The 20,626-nt window shown below is 42.6% G+C and overlaps 2 protein-coding genes across 8 annotated transcripts in view; both read left to right on the top strand.

Moving 5' to 3' along the window:
- SLC7A2 (solute carrier family 7 member 2) overlaps window positions 1-9,249 on the top strand; it is a 56,910-nt gene extending 47,661 nt beyond the window's left edge. For all 4 annotated transcript variants that reach the window (XM_045018419.1, XM_045018420.1, XM_045018421.1 and 1 more), the window contains 2 exons: window positions 702-810; window positions 2,193-9,249. In XM_045018419.1, the coding sequence (XP_044874354.1) occupies window positions 702-810; window positions 2,193-2,377 (294 nt within the window). In that variant the 3' untranslated portion in view covers window positions 2,378-9,249. The remainder of the gene's footprint in view (window positions 1-701; window positions 811-2,192) is intronic.
- A 3,317-nt stretch (window positions 9,250-12,566) lies between these two features.
- The window catches only part of PDGFRL (platelet derived growth factor receptor like), a 47,130-nt gene continuing 39,070 nt past the window's right edge, over window positions 12,567-20,626 (top strand). Inside the window, exon 1 of one of the 4 annotated variants that reach the window (XM_045017234.1) lies at window positions 12,567-12,693. Coding sequence is in view for 1 of the 4 variants with exons in the window: in XM_045017232.1 (XP_044873167.1) it covers window positions 15,255-15,309 (55 nt within the window). In the remaining 3 variants the exon portion in view is untranslated. Of the gene's footprint in view, window positions 12,694-12,969; window positions 12,988-14,755; window positions 14,936-15,109; window positions 15,310-20,626 lie in introns of those variants that run through there. The other 3 variants (XM_045017235.1, XM_045017233.1, XM_045017232.1) reach the window with 3 other exon arrangements.

Here is a 20,626-nt window from a genome sequence, read left to right as displayed (position 1 = left end):
AGAGGCTATTTCAGCCCTCAGGTTGGGATAGCAGTTGAAGAGTGGCTCCACTACTACAAAGCCTGTAACTTAGAGGGAAGAGTTCCTTCCTCCCAGCCCTGGAGGAGCAGTTTAGCACAAAAACCCAGTTACTTGGACTGTGTGCCATGATTCCTTGGAGCATGAATAAGTCTTTCACATACACTACAAGAATTTTTTTTTTTAATGGGCAGTTAGGAAAGTGGAGATGAGCTGAATGATGGGATGAGGTATGGGAAGTTATTTGGTAGGGTGATTGGGAAGGACATGGATATAAATTGTGTGCTTTTTTATTGAGGCGTTATCCTTTTTAATTATTTATAAAGTGTGCTGAGAGCTGTGGGTGAAGGATGTTGAATATAAATTTTAATCAATAAAATAAGTATTGTTTCAGGCTTCCACCTAGATTAATTCAGGAATTCAGCACTGCATTGCTGTATGTTCAGTGCAAATTGACAAGGTTTTCTCTGCAGCTGTAGAGACCAAAACTTTTTTTTTTAAATGAAAGCGTAAGTTTTGCAGAAACTAGTGATTAAACCTTACACTAAACAGGAAATGTGTCTTACTCTCACTGGTGAGTGGGGCTGTCAGTCCCTTTATTTGTGTTACAAAACTGAAATGTGCCATTTAGTGTGCGGAAAGGTTTGAAAAACATTACTATCTTATAAACTGTTTCCCCTTAGGTTCCATTCTTGCCATTTTTGCCATCCTTCAGTATCTTGGTGAATATTTACTTGATGGTACAGTTAAGTGGAGAGACTTGGATCAGATTTAGCTTCTGGATGGCTTTTGGTAGGTACTTTATAACAACTGTTTACATTAGGATTGATGGGTCCTCTCTTGTGGTTCTTTCTAGGAATCAGTTAATCATCTTCTTTTAACTATTCAAATAAAAAGCCTTCTTTCAATAAATGTCAAATGATATCACTAGTCAAAACAAAAACATACCTCAGAAGATGTATGCTTTTGCTGCTAAAACTGCACAAGCAGTTGTGAGGTAGCAGGAATCGTAAAAGCTACAGGACTAATTCAAGTTAGCTTATTGCTGTCTTCCAAATAGAGGTGATGTATATGTAGGCCTGGAAAGCATTAACATTGAGTCTGGTAAATCTTTTCTACCTGCCTACTCTATTTCAGAGGCAGCACTTTCAACTCACTTTGTGATACAAAATCCAAACAGGGAATATTTAACATATTCTCAGGATTTGTTTTGGAAAATTAGGGTGACCCAATGTCCTGATTTTATAGTAACGGTCCCGATATTTGGGGCTTTGTCTTATATAAGTACCTGTTACTCCCCACCCTTCCCAATTTTTCACACTTGCTATCTGGTCACCCTATGGTAAATATAAAATGAGAGCTGAAAGTGGTTGTTGTGTCAAAATGCTCCTGAAAGGTTAGCTGAGATTCAGTCAGCGTAGTGGTAGAGAATGAGAAATCTATGTAGGCTTTGTTCACACACACATATCAGTAGCACTGATTTTAACCAAAAAAAATCAGTGCAAATCATTTATATGGGCAGGTTTTTTTAAATTGGTTTAAGAAAGTGCTTTATATTGATGTAGCTTAAGTTGGTTAATCCAATTTAAGAGTATTCACATGAAGAGGTTGCACTGATTTAACTAGCTCAGTTCCTAAATCAATTTACTTAAGTTGGTACAGACTGTGTGTTTGTAAGCCAGACCAGAAAACATGGGGAGAAAAATATGTAAAATCGAGATCAATATTTTTCTAATAATTATAGTCAAAATTGTAGAGAGAGGAGTATTTGCAACTACTGTATCTATTTCCTACTACTCTATCATTCTCCTCTGAACTGCAGTACTTTACAATGATAGAAATATACATTAACTGCAAAGTCAGTTTTGGTGCTCCAGACTTGTATTGCAGTCATGAATTACAGGCAGCACTCACCATTACCAGAGCAGATAAGAGCATACGCAAATGACTGGGAAATAGAAATGTTGCACTGGAGCCCAGCACTGCCAGTTGTCTTTAATGTAGGGAAGAGCTACATTACCAGGAACAAAGGCCTGAAGAACTAGTAGTAATTTGCATACCAGAGACAGTGAACTGTTCAGGTAAACGGGTTCAGTTATCCAGGGGGTTGGGAATCACTTTTAATGCACTGTTTGCCTGAAAAAAAAATTAAGTATTTTTTTTTGTTTTGGAAGGCTTCTTTATTTACTTTGCATATGGCATCAGACACAGTCTTGAAGGTCATCCTAGAGATGAGGAAGATGAAGATACTTGCTCAGAAAATAGTGGAATACAGGAAAAGAACCCTGTGGAAGAAGCAGATGAACATACAAATGAAAACGCTCAGTTTATTACACATGAAAGGACAAGTGAATGTTAATGTTGCAAACAACCTTAACGTGCATGTCTCTTAAGTAGTAGTAAACTCTGACCGAATGTAGTTGCTGAACGAAATTGTCAAAAGGTAGCTGCCAGCAGATTAACAGTAATTTATATTTGTGCATCTTGAAAGTGCCTACCACAAAGCGTGACTGACGTGTTGAACTAGCTGCTAATACCTCTTGGATACTTCAGGTCCAATCACATGAAGACGTTCTTCAGTGAAAAATTGATATCCCAGGTGAAAACATCAAGGAAGATGAGAGGAAGGACAGACTTCCCAGGGGATAACCGTACCTTTGCTATGCTAAAATTTGGGGGTGTTTTGGTTGCACAATTATATACAATTAATTGGTGATGACAAAGTATAAAGAATTTTAGGATTGCTTACAAAAGAGGGCCCTGAACATTTTACATTTTATGAAGAAAGCAACTGCTTTTCATACGTTCTCCTTATCCCTATTTGTTAAAATACTTTGTCATGGTCTGATAGGGTATAATGAATAACAAAGTGACGATACTCTTTGATCATTAAAATATTGAATTCCGTCTTATTTCTTTACTGGGAACTAATGGGAGATTAATTGGGAGTAGGTCTAGAGCAGTGGTTTTCAACCCCTGGGGTCTGCAGACTATGTCTAACTAAAGAAAATAACGTTTCAGATGCCAGAAAAGGCATTCTGTTTTTCTGATCAATCAAAAGTATGTGAATATGCCCATCTACAGGTCAAAGCCTGGAAGTGTTACCGTTACCATAGAAACCCACAGTTTAGCGCCCTTCATGCGTCAAATACTGTGCCAAGCACATGCAACATTTATAGTTGAATTCTGTTCAGTCAGTTTTCAGTGTAAAACTTCTAGGGTAGGGATCCGTGGACCACAGGTTGAATTTCAAAAGGGGTCCACACCTCAATTCAAAATTTTTAGGGGTCTTTAAATGAAAAAAGATTGAAAACCACTGGTCTAGAGAATAATCTGGAAAGCTTGTTTACAAATGATAGCACAAATCAGACACTTTTAACAAAGTAGAGTACAGTATATTTATATCAAAGTAATAAGGAGATGTTCAGCTATTCTTACCAGTAAGCAAATATGCATAATTCAGACTATGAAGATGCTTATGAGCAATGATACACTGTAGGAACAGTATTCAAGAATATTATTTTGTTTCATATAAAGTCACATCTGAATTTTTTTCCTTCCAAAGTTACTCCAGGTGCTAAAAGAAAAATTCAAAAGCAGACTTACTCTTATTTGCCTGTAAATCAACTGGGACATAATGTGTGGGACATCATAGCGCAAAATCCTGGCTGTACTGAACTCAGTGGGAATTTCTGTAATTAGTACTTATGTATAGCTTTTAGAAATGCTTTCTTCTTCACAGCTAAATTCCCTCTTCCTCCTCGTCCATCATATGCATATTGTGTGTGGTGGGGGGAGGGTCGGGTCTATTTCATACGTTGCTTCTTGACAAGAAAACAAATGCCTATGGTACGAGAGTTCCTTGCACAGAGAGGAGGAGGGTGGACATACTTGGAGGCAAAGCTTTTATTTAAATATATTTATTTTCAATCCTGACAGGGTATCTTCAGAGATGATAGGATTTAAAATTTGAAATATATCTATTTGCAAAGTCTGGGTTTTCCCCCCTAAAACAAATGTTTCAGTTCTTTATTACCCTTTAAATAAATATCAATGATAGTAGAGCAAGCAATCATACATAATCAACACAGTGCACATGGGTCTGATGTCCAAAAGCCAGGAAGCAAGTTGTTATAACAATATTGAATAATTAATTTGAACATAATGAACGATATCTTGATGGTGTTCTTTTCAATGTAAAAGCAAAGATTTGTGTTACCTATCAAAGGTACATAATCATTTAAATATTTTTAGTGTATATAGGCTTAAATAGTTGAGAAGTGTCACTGTTAGTTATGGAGGATTTCAAAATGTGGAGTTATTTTGCCCAAAATGTGTGTTATTAATTAAAAATAAGTTCCCAATAGTAAGCAAAGAGCATCCGGAATACTGCCATTGACTAAAGGAAATAGGTAGTCCTACAATCTAAAGGACAAGATATCTCAGTGGTTTGAGCATTGGCCTGCTAAATCCAGTGTTGTGAGCTCAATCCTTGAGGGGGCCACTTAGGGATCTGGGGCAAAAATCTGTATTTGGTCCTGCTAGTGAAGGCAGGGGGCTGGACTCAATGACTCTTCCAGTTATAGGAGATAGGTATATCTCCATTTTTTATTATTATGCTGTTAGCTTTCTCCTTTACTCACTGTAAGGCAAGACCCAATGAACACAGTTTTGACAGGTGTCTTCAAAGACATATGTTGTCTGGTATTAAAAATCACCTTTATACTTCTACAACATCTGGAAGTTACAAGAAGGTGGAAAGCCATTTTCTATGTGTGTGCCTGTTAGCAGCATTGGATTCTTGCTACTTTTTAGATATAACTAGGGTGACCAGACAGCAAGTGTGAAAAATTGGGACGGGTATGGGGGATAATAGGAGCCTATACAAGAAAAAGACCCCAAAACTGGGACCGTCCCTATAAAATCGGGACATCTGGTCACCCTAGATATAACGTGCACAAACCCTGGTGAACACAAAAATGTGAAAGCTTCTTGGCACAGAACCAGAAATGTGTTGATACTGTACAGGGGAATTGGTTCTTAATGTTGAGCTTCCTTTACTCCTCAGTTTGGATTGGATTGTGGATATGTTGCAGTACCTGGAATGGAGGGAGGGGTGGATTTGTGCTGTTGCACCAGTGGCCCCTACTGGCCATTAACAACAAGAGGTTGCATGCTGAAAAGAACACTCCCTTTTTTCCTTGACTGGAAGGTACTTGGTTATCTAATGTACCCCAGTGAAATTTCCAGAGGACAGTTGCTGGGAGATGAGAGCCCTATTAGAGAAGCATATGCAAAAGAAAAATACCTTCCTCTTACTGAGACTTAGCTATTATTGTCCTAAGGATAAATACTCACCCTTATGTATGGTCAATCTTGGGAGGGTCTTGGTGTTAGGGACAAACCTGAGGGAAGCTGATTAGCAATGTAGTTTGGGTGGGGCGGAAGGAAAAGGGCTAGGAAAGTGGATGGAAAGCAAACAACCCAACAAAAGTTTGTGTGGGTAGGTAGGCGCAACTCTTATCTTCAAAGGAATGAATCTGACCCTATTTTAGATAACAACTTTTACTATTACTTTTCAGCAAAATAGAAATCAAAGTTCAGATGTTGGCTTCCTTTTTTTGGAAGCATTTTTTAACTTACATGATGGGATGTTTCTGAGTTAGAAGCAGTTTTATTTGGATATAAAGAAAGACGCTATTAGACTTCTGGCATCAGTGGAAATTCCTTTGTCTCAGCTTTAAGGATGTTACTACTAACTGGATTCAAAATACTATCTGTATAGAGGAAAACTGACATTATTCTCTGCTTATATTTGTTTCTATAGAATGTGCATGTAACTAATATATTTTAGAAAATGTAATAGTATTTACATTTTATTAATCATTGATACGTCAAGAGATTTTATCTTTTTTTTTTTTATAAAGTCCACTGATTTAAGGGAACCTTTGTGGGTAGAGAGACTTGCAGACTTGGGCTCCATATATTTATAAAATTTCTAATATGAAATCACAAAATATGAATACCTGTTTAGAAATCTTATTAGATGGTGTGTATTATAATGTTTGTCTTAATCCCTGAAATGCTAGGAATTATGTTTAACTGTGTGTCATGGGACAATCAGTGACCACCAGGATGGGTTTAATGTTTTTGTTTTTTTTTAATGTAACTGCTTTCTTCAGACTTTTAAAATCACGTATCATAGAGAACAGATTTTAGATGTAGTTTGATGGGTCTGTCACTCATTCAGAATGATGCAATTAAAGGAAAACTCCAGTGACTTATTACACTGATATAGATAGATAAATGTTTACTAAATAAGAATATTAACACAGGAATTTTCAGAGCTTTTTAGAAATACTGATCAGTTTCAATATCTTGTTAAATGAATGAAAAAAGGATGTCTGTCTCAGTTAGGTCTAACGTTTCAATTATACTTTCCAGCTGGGGCCCATTTTGATGCAGAGTAGGACAGAAACATCATATTCACCATTTGAAATGATTAGAAATACAAGACTCTCAAAGCTTTTGGGAGGAAGCTAGAAATAACTATTTTTAGAAAGAATTTATTCAGCTTTTTGTTTAATCACGTTTTTAAGTGTAGAACTTTTTTTTACAACAGCTCTGAAAGTTCAGCAGTTCTGTGACCTAGAGGGAGGAGTCATTTACTTCATTGCACTAAACGTGGTTGCTTGAAGAGGAAGAGGGGAATGTCTGTGTCTGTCTTTAGTCCTTGATAATTTAATCTTTGTAATTCAGTGTAGCGATTAAAATAATTTCTGTGTTGCACTTCAATTTTCCTTAAAAGGGACACTGTTAATAACACTTCTGACTGAAAAGTGTTACCTATTATTGCTACCTAAGATTTTGACAAATCTTGAAAGACTAAATTTTTTTTTCAGTTTGTTTAGTTTGTGTGTATTTGACAGCACTTTGTGTATAAACATTTTCCTCTTTTGTTTGCATAGATATTTTCCACAACAACAGGGGAGAAATAAAGACATTTAAAAAATAGTAAAATGTGATTGTACAGATATCACAGGGGGCTCAGAAGCAAGTATAGTACCGGAAATCAGTTTTAACTTATTATTTTAGTTGACTTAGTTTCAACTTAAACATCATCAGATAGTCTCAGTTCCGTTCTCTAATGTACAAAGATAATTCTCTGCCTTTACTATTAGGCAGCAAAGTAATATCACTGTAAGAATCAAGTTAAATATATGCATTAGGTTTGGTATCCAGTATAGGCCCAACACTGCAAGGTTCAAGCTGCCCTCAACTTACTTTTGCCTTGCAGGATCCAGCCATGTAAGGGACAATAACCATACAACTTCTTACATGTGAGAGGTGTTTAGATAGAAATATGTAAGAAATGGTATGTGGAAAACAAATACTGAATGTGTGTGTGCATGCGTTTCTTTATATTTACCTAGAGATGAACTGAAAACTCTAATCCTATGGAATGAAAACCTAGTCTACACATTGCTTTTTGAAAAACATGATTAATAGTTATTGTAACTTGTTCAGTATCTATGCAAATGATGTAGTATTGTCAAAAATCTGTTGTCGCATGTAGCTTTTATTTTTATGGAGAAAGCTATTGCTATATCTGCATTGGTAGGTTCTGTTGGTGCAAAATAGACTTATTCTATGTAACTGTTATCATGCCTATGTCACTGTAAGTTGCGGTTTCTTTATTTTAACTGCCAATAAAGTGTTAGTGGCAATACATCAAGGGATTGTTTTGGCAATATGGTTAGGTTAGGTTAGGTATTTAGACAATTATCCTTTACATTTAACTAAGGGATTGTACAGCTGTGCTGTGCAGTAGCTGCAAATAACATGAATAAGTCAGACACAACACAGTAGTTTTTATAGATATTTAATAAAGTCTTAGATTGTGAATGAATATGTTGTCACCCCTCACCCCCAAGCTGCATATGCAGCAGTATGCCTTTATAAAGGCAGAATTACTTTTTAAAGTAATAGGGCTCTACCATATGCCTATAATGGCTGCATACCATGCATCCTGGAATACTCAAAGCTTTAAGCAAAAGAGGTGAAATCTACCACAGTGCATTAAGCAAGCACAAGGCTCTGCATGCCACTTTAGTACATGATGCCTTCAACACTGGGATGCCTTTCATACTAAATTAATGTAATTCACATATGTATTTACAGATTACAGATTTTTTGGTTACAAATGCTTTAATGCTTTTAGGCCCGGATCCTACAAAGGGTACACATTACAATGTGCAATGTACACATTGAAGTCAGTGGGACTACTTGCAGTGTGTAAAGTTAAGCATGTGTGCCAGGATTTGCAGGATCACAGCCTTACTCCTCAACGGGTTATTCACATAATGTAGGATACTTATTTCTGTTTTAGTCTCCTGTAGCTTTAATATATTTCCTGAGATGTGCTTTTTGAGGGCCTCTTCATTTTCACAGTTGGCTTTTCCAAAACTAATTGCAGTCATGTCTCTTCTTCCCCCCTGAACACAGTTTATGATTTGATTCTAGGAATTATTCAGACACTAACCAAGTTAAAGGACATTTGTACAGGCATGCATAAGGCTGAACTGTATGTATAAATGCTGCTTTTTATTGTCTGCTGGGCAAATTCTCATGTCTTTAGAATGTTTTCACTCAGCCCGTCTCAGGCAAACTCCCACTGAAATCAATATAAGTTGGGCAGAGACTGGGTTAAGGTTAACAGGATTTGGCCCTGTATTGCTTAGGAGGATTTGTTTTCCTTTAGTGTTGGCAGATTGGAAAGCATTTAATATATTTGTTTAATACATTTTAAAATTTTGTGTGTTATCATTTTTGAAAATGCTAGTATTTCTGTCTTTTGGAACTCTGCTCTATCACTGTTTATATGTACATTGCAGTAATTATTTCAAGTGTATTTTATTTGCTGCTGTGCATTTAAATGTAGATAAAATGATGCAGCTTCATATACAAATTTAGATTTGTGTAATGCTTTAGTCTAAAAACCCTAATTTTTATTAATGTAAACGTGTTTAGAATGTATGTAAGAATTAAAATATTTTATGATGCTTGGGTTTTTCACTTTTGCAATAGAATATCATCAGTATTCTTAGTTGCTATAGAAGTTGTGATGGAAATTATACTGCTGCTGATTTATTCACTGTAATATATGCTTTATAGGACAACAGTCGTGCATTTGTTCTATATTTTTTTAAATAAAGTTAAAAATCACTTGCATGTACTGGATAGAAAACGTGTTCTAAAATGATTGCGGAGGTCTTTGTATAAAAAATACACCACAGATTTTACTAAGTAAGGTAGAATGATCTACAGTGACTGAAAACCATTCAGTGTGCATTATGTGACTCTTGTTATCAAATGTTACGACTTTATAAACTGCTTCCAGTGTAGCATAAACTCATCTATGATTTTAACATGTATTGCATAATAATATATATGAGCATTCTGTTGGACAATAAGCAGCTGTGGTTTTTTGCTAAAAGCTTTTATTTTTCAAGAAGGTAGATTGGATCAAAATGGGTACAACATGAAGTAGTCACAAGACCAGGCTACCATTCTGCCTCTATCACAGACTTACTACATAACATTCAGTTAAATACACATGGAGAGCTGTGACAATTAAACCAACCTGTTACCTCTCCAGTTGATTGAAACCCTGTTCTCAGACAGGGAACAACACGCTGCACCAACTCGAAGGTCTGCTCTTATTCTGGGGAGGAGTCCCACTCTTCTGGTCTGGGGTGCGACACTATCACTGTTCTCTCAACAATTCTTTTATGTCCTTACCGACAAATTTTATGTCCTTACTGAATGGAAGCATCAACGAGAAAGAGAGTCTAACACTAAGTAAATTCAGAAGTCCATCACTACACCTACTTCCTTGTCCATTTGATCATAGATCCTGGACCATGCTCAACGGGCTTCTCTCTAGCTCAACCACAATTGCCATAACTATGCACCAGCTTGGCCTGGTTTCCTCTCTGCACTGTGCCTCTGGGGCAGTGTTGCAGATAACAACTCATGCGGTGGAAGAATGCCTGACCTGATATCTGGAGGGTGGTCTATAACACCTAGTTTCTCCTGATACAGAAATCATCCTCTGCTTACAGAACCTGGTCATCAAGCTCTGCCTGCATATGAGAGAGAGAGAGAGAAGATCACAGGATAAAACTTACAAACATGGCCTCTGATTTTTGGTGCTTCTGTTTTGGGGTGCCCATCCTGAGACACCATGGGACTGATTTTCAGAGGTGCTGATCACCTACAGTCCCCATTAAACTTTAGCTGGTGGCCAGTGTACAACACTTCTAACGATGTCTCAAGTTGGGCACCCAAGCTTAGAGACTGCTTTTGAAAATTTTGGCCCTAAACTTGTGTCTCCATTTCCCTTTATTAAAAATGGAGACAGCATTTATTCAGCATAGTTAAGTGCTTTGAGTTCCTCAAATGAACAAATATATACAGCGTAAATACAATTTCACAGATCCTCATGCTTAAATCCCATTGAAACTGATGGAAGTTAGGTACCTAAAAACCTTTGAGGATCTGGGACAAAGTGTTTTCTAACATAAAAATGATCACTAGACAAAAGATTTATATTATTAAATTTTTGAAATACCTTTCTTCAAAAAATTTCTCAAAGTACTTTATAAGCTTTGTGAGTCTTCTGGGTAAAGGGTCTTACATAAATAAGAAAAATACATCTGGTTTCAATATCAAGCAAAAGAGTGAGCTAGATCTTCAACTGCTGTGAACTGTCAAAGCTCTATTGACTTCAACTGAGCTATGACAATTTACACAAGTTGAGGAGCTGGCCCAGTGTCTTCAGTTGCACAGCACTGTCTAATTCCATGAAGGGAGATTATTCTATTGCTGAATCAAATGGTGCAGTGCTACCTACTAATTGCCAGCATCACCTCCTTTAGCAAGTGGGATTTGCTTTGGAGTTTTGTCACCCAAGGCCAAGGTCCTGTAAGTCTGAATGAGATCATATTTCAAGGTAATATGGCTACAGCTGAAAATTGGTAATTAAAGGATATGGGCAGTTAAGACTCGTATATAGGAATTTCAAATGTTGAGAATGGTTCTCATTGAATATACTGAACCACAACCTCTTCTGCAGCTTCATCAATTGGAGTGTTGTAAAGAAGTATGACAGCTATTTTTATTTCTTTTAATGAATATTAAATCACAGATTGCATAGTCTTACCATAAAATTGTTCAGACATACATACAACAAATTAAAGAGAAAACACACCATAAAGAGTTGGCGCTAGGGACACAAAGTCTTGGCAGCAAATTTCCAGTGGTACACAAAGTTCTTAGACTCAGATAATTCCACATTAAATTATAGCTACTTATAAAATGGGTTGCAGTGTAGTTTGTAGATAAATTAAAGATTTAAGACAAAATATAATCTGTATCATATAGATATATTAGAGCTGATTATTCTTGAGCGTAATCCTGGCCCCACTGAAGTCAATGGGAATTAGGCCATTAATTTCATTGTGGACAGGATTCAACCCTTTGAATTGAGTCATTTTGCAAGTAGAAGATTTAAATTCTGATGCCACAAAGACTTCAGTATGACTATTTACATGCTTAAAGTTAATCATACATATAAATTGTTGCAGGATTGGGGCCATTGTGGGTGATTTATATTTATTACTAAAGTTCACTGCTGTTAACATAGTCCAGTATACTATGATCTTCCAAAAAAGCCTGGAAGCTTGAATTTATAAAACACTTTCTCTCTTGATGTGTCTGATCACTCTTTAATTCTTGCTTCAACTAAATGACATAGCAGATGCTTCAAAGTAATGGAGACATTACTTTTTACTTGGCCATTTTCATAAATAAAATAAAATCTGATTACAATACAACCTTTCCAAAGTGAATTTGCTGTGTTTAGTTTCATGTCTTTTGAGCTGTCAGATCCAGATCAATTGTCTGAAAGCTAAGGTTTATAATCCTTTTTAATAGAATATATGATACAAAAGGAAATGTGGATTTTACTTGATATGCTAGAGTGCCACATACGGCTCTAGCTATCTACAAACACAGTAGAAGCTTAAGGATCCTATTTTAAGATGTAGCAATGGGTTTTCTGAAATGCAAGTGTAACATAAAAAAATCCAAAAATATCAGAGCTTGTTTAGTTTAATACTGCTAGTAAATTTTGATGGCCAATGGGCATTGCATGTTTTGCATGTAATGGGAAGATTCTGATATGTCAAAAGTAAAAGACTTGTGCATCAGCAACAGTGTTTATAAGTTCCAATCAGTTACCAGTGCAAAACAACTGAAAGCAGTAGGCAGGTGTTACTGATGATAGAGTTTCAAGATAAAGGGGTTCAACAGGTGTCACCAAAAGACTAATTTGGCCTGCAGATCCTTTTTTACTGGTGGTGATTTGCAAGAAGGAAAGAACCCAGTATGACTTTCAGATTCTACATATTTATAGGGCTGTTAGAAACAAACCAAAGCAAAACAATTTTTGTACTTATGAACATAGAACCCTAATATGCCATTTTATAGTTACTTTTCAGACAAGACTTGGGCTTAAAGAAAACGGATGTCTCTCAGTGACTTGCTCAACACATTACAGCCTAAACTGCTGTGCTTGCCACTGGCTCTTTTAAAGGATCTTTACAATATAAGTTAACAGATGCCTTCTGTTTTCCATCTCTATCATTTTTAGTAGTATGTTACTGCTCAATCAAGCTATAGGTAACACAGGGATAAAATCTGCCCTTGCAGACAGTTATGTGGCTCCAAAGGGTGTGCCATGACATCTTTAGGGAACCGTGGCCAATGGGAGCTGCGGGGGTGGTGCCTGTGGGTGTGGGCAGTGCGTGGAGCCCCCTGGCTTCCCCTCCGCCTAGAAGCTGGAGGGACATGCCACCACTTCCCATGGACTTCCTCCAACCCTGGGAAATGCCAGGGCCACCTGAGGTCAGTACCGCCCAGAGCCCGCACCCCGAACTCCATCCAACAACCCAGCCCCCTGCCCCAGCTCATAACCTCTTCCTGAACCCACACCCCCTGCATCCCAAATCCCTGCCCCTATCCCAGATCCCTCACCTCCCGTGCACCCCAACCCCCCAGCCCAGTGCCCCCTCCCACACCCTGAACCCATCCCCAGCCTCACCCCAGAGCCTGCACCCCCAGCCCAGAGTCCATACCTCCTCCTGCACCCCAACCCTGTGCCTCAACCCGCAGCCCCCTCCCACACTCTGAATCCCTCAGCCCCACCCCCTGCCTAGAACTCCCTCCTACACCCCAAACCCCTCATCCCCAGCCCCACCCCAGAGCCCGCACCCCCCCCCAACCGCCTGCCTCAGCCTGGTGAAAATGAGTGAGTGATAGGGTTGCCAGGTGTCTGGTTTTCAACTGGAATGCCCGGCCGGAAAAGGACCCTGGCAGCTCCGGTCTGCACCACCGACTGGGCTGTTAAAAGTCCGGTCGGCAGTGCTGCAGAGCTAAGGCACGCTAGTCCCTGCCTGTCCTGGCACCAGCACTGCACCCCAGAAACAGCCAGCAAGTCTGGCTCCTAGGCAGGGGGGCCACGGGGCTCCACACATTGTCTCCACCCCAAGCACTGGCTCCACACTCTCATTGGCCAGGAACTGCAGCCACTGGGAGCTGGGGGGGGGGGGAGGCAGGGCCTGGCCATCACCCCCAGCTAAGAGATGGACCTGCTGGCTGCTTCTGGGGCACAGCACCAGTGCCAGGACAGGCAGGGAACCTGCCTTAGCCCTGGTGACCGGGAGTCACCTAAGGTAAGCCTGACCCCCCAAACTCTTGCCCCAGCCCTGAGCCCCCCCCAAACTTCTCATTCCTGCCCACACCCCCCATGGAGCCTCCTCCCACACCCTGAACCCCTCATCCCTGGCCCCACCCCAGAGTCTGCACCCCCCAGCTGAAGCCCTCACTCTCCAACTCCCTGCCCTAGCCCAGATCCCCCTCCCACACTCTGAACCCCTCATCCCTAGCCCTACCCCAACCCCCTGCCTCAACCCATAGTCCCCCCAATCCTTTTGCCCCAGCCCCTGCCTGGAGCCCCCTCCTGCATGCCAAATCCTCATTCCCAGCCCCACAGCCAGAGCCCTCACCTTCTCCTGCACCCATGCCCCAGCCCAGTGCAAGTGAGTGGGGCGGAGGAGTGAGCCACCTACAGAGGGGGAACGTGTTAAACTGGGGGTGGGGCCTCCAGGAAGGGGTGGAACTAGGATGTTTGGTTTTGTCTGATTAGAAGAAAGTTGGCAACCCTGGGGAGTGAGCGATGGAGGGTAGGAGGATGCAGTGAGTGGAGGCAGGGCCTCAGAGAAGGGTCAGGGGGCAATGGTATTGTTGATTTTCTGCAATTAGAAAGTTGGCAGTGGCAACCCTATTACTAAGACACACAAGAAGTTTTTACTGAACAATTTTTGCACTAAGCTGTTCCACCCTGATAGAGTTCATGCCCAAGCAGACTTCACGCCACCAGCTCTGTTCTCTCACTGACAGTTCAGTTCTACACGTTCAGGCCTTAGGCTGTGCCCCTTTCCCAGTGGGGCTCCCCAACAGCGGGTCATCCCTGCGGTGTCACCCCGCCCGTAGAGCGCACCAGGGGCGAGGACGCCAGTTAGTTCTACAGCGCGTCAGTGGCCAGACGGAATCGCCCCCGCGGCTGGATCCAGCCACCTGTGGGGCCAGATGTTTAAACTGAGTGTCCGGGGCACTGAACGCCCGCGTTGCACGTCAGCTGGGGACACAGGCGCACGTTCAAGGGAACAACGTGGCCCACGCTGCCGCTAGCCGGTACCGCTCCGTGTTTGCCAAGGTCTGACCCCGGGAGGCTGCCCGCGGAGACCCCTGCGCCGCAGGGTCACTCCACGCGCTGCAGGCCGGGGCAGCCCAGGTGAGCGACGCCCGGCGCGGCAGGTTTCAGCGGCGCTTTGATCTCGGGGGGCTGCCCCTGCCCCTGCCCGGCTCTCACGTGGATGCCGAACGGCCCCGCTCCGCAGCTGCCCGGGGCCCTCGGGCGTGGCAGGGCTGAGCGCGCCCCTCGCAGCCCTTCCCCGCGCGCTCACACTGGGGAGCTCGCTTGGTGCAGGGGCGGCGGGCTCTAGCGAGCTCCTCCTCCGGCTCTAGCTCCCCCCTCCCTGCACTGGGAGCTTTGCGGCGGACTTTCCACAGTCCTCCACCCCCCCATAGAGCCTGTCCGCGGCCGCTCCGACATGAGGCTGTGGGTCCTGCTGAGCCTCCTCCTGCTGCACGAAACGCTGCAAACTGGTGAGTCAGCGGGCTGGGGGCACACCGGCTCCCTCCTTCTCCCCGTTGTTCCCGCGGCCCAGCGAGCCCTGAATCTCGCGGCGGCCTAGCCCCACTGCCCTCGGGAGCGCAGCTTGGCTCGCTCCCCCACTGCTGCCCTTCCCCTGGTTAGCGGGCACAGCGGCTGTGTTTGCCTGGGGGGCATAGTGTATGGTGCTGTACAAACAGCTTGTCCACAGTCCTGCCGCGCCTCTCCTGCCGACATGCTGCCTTCAGCCCTTTCCAAACTTTTCTCCGCCCTTGTTGCCCCTGCTGCCTCATTTCATTTATTGCCTCCTCCGCCCCACTTTTCAGTGGCTCCCTTCCTCTCTTCTCATACTGCACAGACCGGGCAGCCTTCACCCTGCCTAGGGAACATTTGTCTCCCTCACTTTCCATAAATCAGATGCACTTCCTCCCCTTCTCCCTCAGACGTATTAATAGGTGTGGAAACAGGGCTGGGTTTGCAATTTGCTTGAATTCCTGCAGCCGGCATACTATTTCCAGGGCTTTGCAATTCATGTAAACGTGTCCACTTTTAGGTGGGAGGTGGGGTTATTTGGTATTCCCACCCATCTCCAGTAAGGAGTTGATTTCTATCTCACAGCAGCCCAGAAAGGACTTGAAATGGGAGAGAGAATCCTGGAGCTGTTAGCCATAGAAATGAGTTGTCAGGTTCAAAGAGTGCAATTCTCTGTGTCCCATCCAGCACAGCTACCAGAGCCCCAGCTTCTCCTCTTCCGTAGATGAAAAACAGATTATGCTATTATACAATCTCACTGTTGCTGCCAAAAACCTGGCTTTGGTTTTCTTGCATTCATGGATACTGACCAAAAATATGGCTTCTTTTGCACCAATCTTTTTGGGAAATAAAAAATGTTAGCAAAAATGCCAAGCCTTTTTTTAATTAAGCACAGAATATAAGTCATTATTTAAGATGAGAACAGAAATCCTTTATTTTATTTTTTTTTGTCCTGAAGGGGGGAAAAAAGTTAGTGCTGCACATCGTAAAGAAGAAATGCATTTAGTACATCTGTTGTGAGTGAAAACCAAAAAAGCATTGGTACAAGATGCAAATCTTAAAAGTTGCTAGCAAGATATTTTACTGCTAGCAGGCTCTGCTCAGATTTAAGGGATTCAGAAAACTAATTTATGTTTTGTATAGGCGCATACTAGGATACTGCCCCAATCCTCAAAGTTATTAAAATGTTTTCAATGTTGTTTTGCTGTCTTCCATATCAGTATTAAAGAGCAACAGCATTCTAGGTAAAGTATAGAGTTATTTTTTCAGGTGGTATTCACCCACGAAAGCTCATGCTGCAAAACGTCTGTTAGTCTATAAGGTGCCACAGGATTCTTTGTTATCTTAATATGGAACAACAATAATTGCAATATAATCATCTAAAACTTGTGGTTAACTAGCTCATTTGTTGTCCACAGAGATTAATTGCAATTAACTTGTTTCTTCACATAGTTTTTATGTACCATCCTTGTGAAAGGACATTAACTTTATTTTAATCAGATTTCCTTTTCAGGTTGTGGTGTTTGGTTTTTTTTAAGTCTGCAGCTGGGATAGGGAAATTCACAACCAGCCTTGTTGGGTAAATGGCCAAAGTGATGCTGCCCCTGTCATTCAGGGCTTGTCTCTCTGGGCATATTGTTTTGGATTAGTTTGACCATTCTAAATACACTGAATTAACTATATCGAACTAAAGCACGTTCATACTTTGTTATGATGGCTTAAGGTACTTCCCTCGTGTCCCATTGTGTCCATGGAGCTCCATGTGCTGTTTTGAATTAACCATGCAACGTTCTAGGCAGGTATCCCATAAGAACGGCCATACTGGGTTAGACCAAAGGTTGGTCTATCCCAGCATCCTGTCTTCCGACTGGCCAATGCCAGGTGCCCCAGAGGGAATGAACAGAACAGATAATCATCAAATGATCCATCCTCTGTCGCTCATTCCCAGCTTCTAGCAAACAGAGGCAAAGGACACCATCCCTGCCCATCCTGGCTAATAGCCATTGATGGACCTATTCTTCATGAACTTATCTAGTTCTTTTTTGAACTCTGTTATAGTCTTGGCCTTCACAACATCCTCTGCCAAGGAGTTCCACAGGTTGACTGCATTGTGTGGAAAAAAAACTTCCTTTTGTTTGTTTTAAGCCTGCGGCCTATTAATTTCATTTGGTGTCCCCTAGTTCTTGTGTTATGAGAAGGAATAAATAACACTTTTTTACTCTTTCTACACCAATCATGATTTTATGTGACTTTTTTTTATTATATATATAATGCATGCATGTACCATGCTATGTTCTTCTGCTCAGCTGTATGCATTATGGGATTCTTCTTGCAGTGAATTGTGGGCTGCCTACTGGAATCCACAGGAATTCTGGGACTTGGGACCCAACTCTCCAGGCAATGCATAATTAGGGTTGCCAACTTTCTAATTGCAGAAAACCAAACATCCAGGCCCTGCCCCTTCTCCCAGGCCCTGTCTCTGCTCACTCCATCTCCCCCTCTCTCTGTCACTTGCTCTCCCGCATCCTTGCTCATTTTCATGAGGGCTCCAGCTGGGGATGTGAGCTCTGGGGTGGGGCCGGGGATGAGGGTTTTTCGGTGCAGGAAGGGGCTCTGGGCTGGAAGGTGGAGTGGAGAGGTTTGGAGTGTGAAAGGAGACTCGGGGCTGGGGCAGGAGGTTGGGGTGTGGGAGGGGCATAGGTGCCAATTCTGTGGGTGCTCAGGGCTGGAGCACCCATGGGGGAAAAATTAGTGGGTGCTTTACACCCACCAGCAGCCAAGCTCCTCTCACCCCCTGTTCCTTCGCCTACCTCCCAGCACTTCCTGCCCGGCCGCCCCCAAACAGCAGTTTGGCAGCATTAGTATGCTCCGGGAGTGGGGGGAAGAGTGGGAATGTGGTGCATTTGGAAGGAGGTGGGGATTTGGGGAAAGAGTTGGAATGGGGCAGAGTTGGGGGGGGACTTTGGGGAAGGGGTTGGAATGGGAGTAGGGCAGGGGTGGAAAGAGGTGGGGCCTCAGGGAAGGGGTGGAGGAGACGTGGGGCTGGGGTAGAGGGGGTTGAGCACCCATGGGAAAGAGCGGAAGTTGGTGCCTATGGGAGAGGGGTGAGGGCTCTGGTGGGGAGTGCAGTCTTTGGGATGGGGCTGGAAAAAAGGGGTTCAGGGTGTGGAAGGAGGCTCTGGGCTGGGGCAGAGAATTGGGGTGAGGGTGAGGGCTGGTGGTGTGGGCTCTGGGATGGGGCCAGGGATGAGGGATTTGGGGTACAGGAGGGGGCTCCAGGCTGGGGCTGAGAGGTTCAGTGTGTGGGAGGGGGCTCCGGGCAGGGGGTTGGGATGTAGGGGTGCGGGCTCTGGGCGGTGCTGACCTCAGGCAGTTCCCAGCCAATGGGAGCTGCGGGGGCAGCGTGTGGAACCCCTGTGACTGCTCCTCCGCCTAGAAGCCAGAGGGATATGCCAGCCGCTTCCTAGGAACCGTGCAGAGTTGGGCAGGAAGCCTTCCAGCCCTGCTGCGCCCCCAACCGGACTTTTAATGGCCTGCTTAGCAGTGCTGACCAGAGCTGCCAGGGTCCCTTTTCAACTGGGTGTTTTGGTCTAAAACCGGATACCTGGCAACCCTACCCATTAATCATCTGTATTTTGCCAGTGCCATTTTCAAAATGCTGTCAGGCAGCATGGAGGACACATTGCTGACTGCCATGATCATGACAGTCGTCATTACTACGAGCAAAATGATGCACATGAATTAGCAGTTGAGTGGGCTTTGGTCTGGGTCTGTAGATGCAGCAATGTGGCTACAGCTGTTGCTAGAGGAAAAGGATGAAATCGAGCAGTTACTTCTGCAGGGCATCTTGTTAGAACAGCCTTACTTGGAGCGCTGTTTCTGGGCTCAGTCAATGAGCACTTTAGTGGGGCAGAACTGGGATGACCAGCCAAGGTGGCATAATTTCAGGATGTGGAAGGCTGTTTTCCTAGAGATCTATTCAGAACTGGAGCTGCAGTGGCAGAACATCAACATGAGAGTTCTCCTTAACATGGAGAAGTGTGTTGTCATCACTATCTGGAAGTTCACCACATGATTGCTACTGGGCATTAGCTAACTAATTTGGTGTTGGCAGATGAACTGCTGTTAGGGCTGTTTGCTGTGCTATTCAGAGGGTGCAGTTGTGCTGGGTCGTAAAGCTTGGCAATGCACAGGAAGTTGTTGATGGGGCTTCCAAACTGTAAAAAGGCTACTGCTGCAACTTCTATACCTAATTCCTTGCCCCCACAGCAGGCCCCAGACTTGCTCACCAGGAAGGAGTATTTTGCCTGGTTGATCACTATGGAAGGTTCACCAATATTCATGTGGGGTAGTATGGGAAGGTCCCTGGTGTCAGAATCTTTAGATACTCAGGCCAGTTTTCTGGAATGAGCAAAGGAATTTTTGCTCCCCAGTCTACTATGGACATTTGATAAGATCATGATTCCTTCCAGCATTCTGGGAGATCTAGCTTACCCTCTGCTTCCCTGGCTTATGAAGTCTTTTGCTGAACATCTGGGTAGGAGAACGGAGTTGTAGCTGCAAGAGAGAGGCTCCTGGATCTGTCCAACATAGTGCATGGGGGTGGGGGAAGTTGTTTAAATCCCCACATATGGTTGTATTGTAATACAGCACATGCTACAGATTCAGGCTGGCAGTATGCATATGGTTCTTGTGTAATCTGCCAATTCATATGATCTTGGCTGCCTCCTCCTGGTCTGACTGCATGATCTACATGGTGTGTTGAGTGCTTACCATGGTTCTAGGGCACTTTGTGGAAAACTGTTCACCACATAATTTAATAGATTCCAAGGCCAGAAGGTCTGACCTCCTGTAAAACCCAGGCCATAGACATTCTCCAAAATAGTCCCGAGAGCATATCTTTTAGACAAGCATCCTCTTGATTTGAAAATTGTCAGTGATGGAGAATCCATAACAACACATTAACCATGTTCCAGTGGTTAATTACCCTCACTGTTAAAAAAAATTATGCCTTATTTCCAGTCTAAATTTTTCTATTTTCAGTTTTCTGCCATTGGATCTTATTATATCTTTCTCTGCTAGACTGAAGATTTGTTCCCCATGTAGCTACTTGTAGACTGTAATCAAATCACCCCTTAACCTTCTCTTTGTTAGATTCAGCGCTCAATCTATTTTGCTCATCACTATGAGACATGTTTTCTAATCCTTTAATCATTCTCATGGCTCTTCTTTGAACCCTCTCTAATTTATCAATATCCTTCTTAAATTGTGGACACA

Source organism: Mauremys mutica, chromosome 5 (assembly GCF_020497125.1).
Source record: "Mauremys mutica isolate MM-2020 ecotype Southern chromosome 5, ASM2049712v1, whole genome shotgun sequence".
NCBI classification, from domain to species: Eukaryota; Metazoa; Chordata; order Testudines; family Geoemydidae; genus Mauremys; species Mauremys mutica.
The sequence above is the reverse complement of the archived record's forward strand: the minus strand, read 5'-3'. Positions and strand labels throughout refer to the sequence as shown.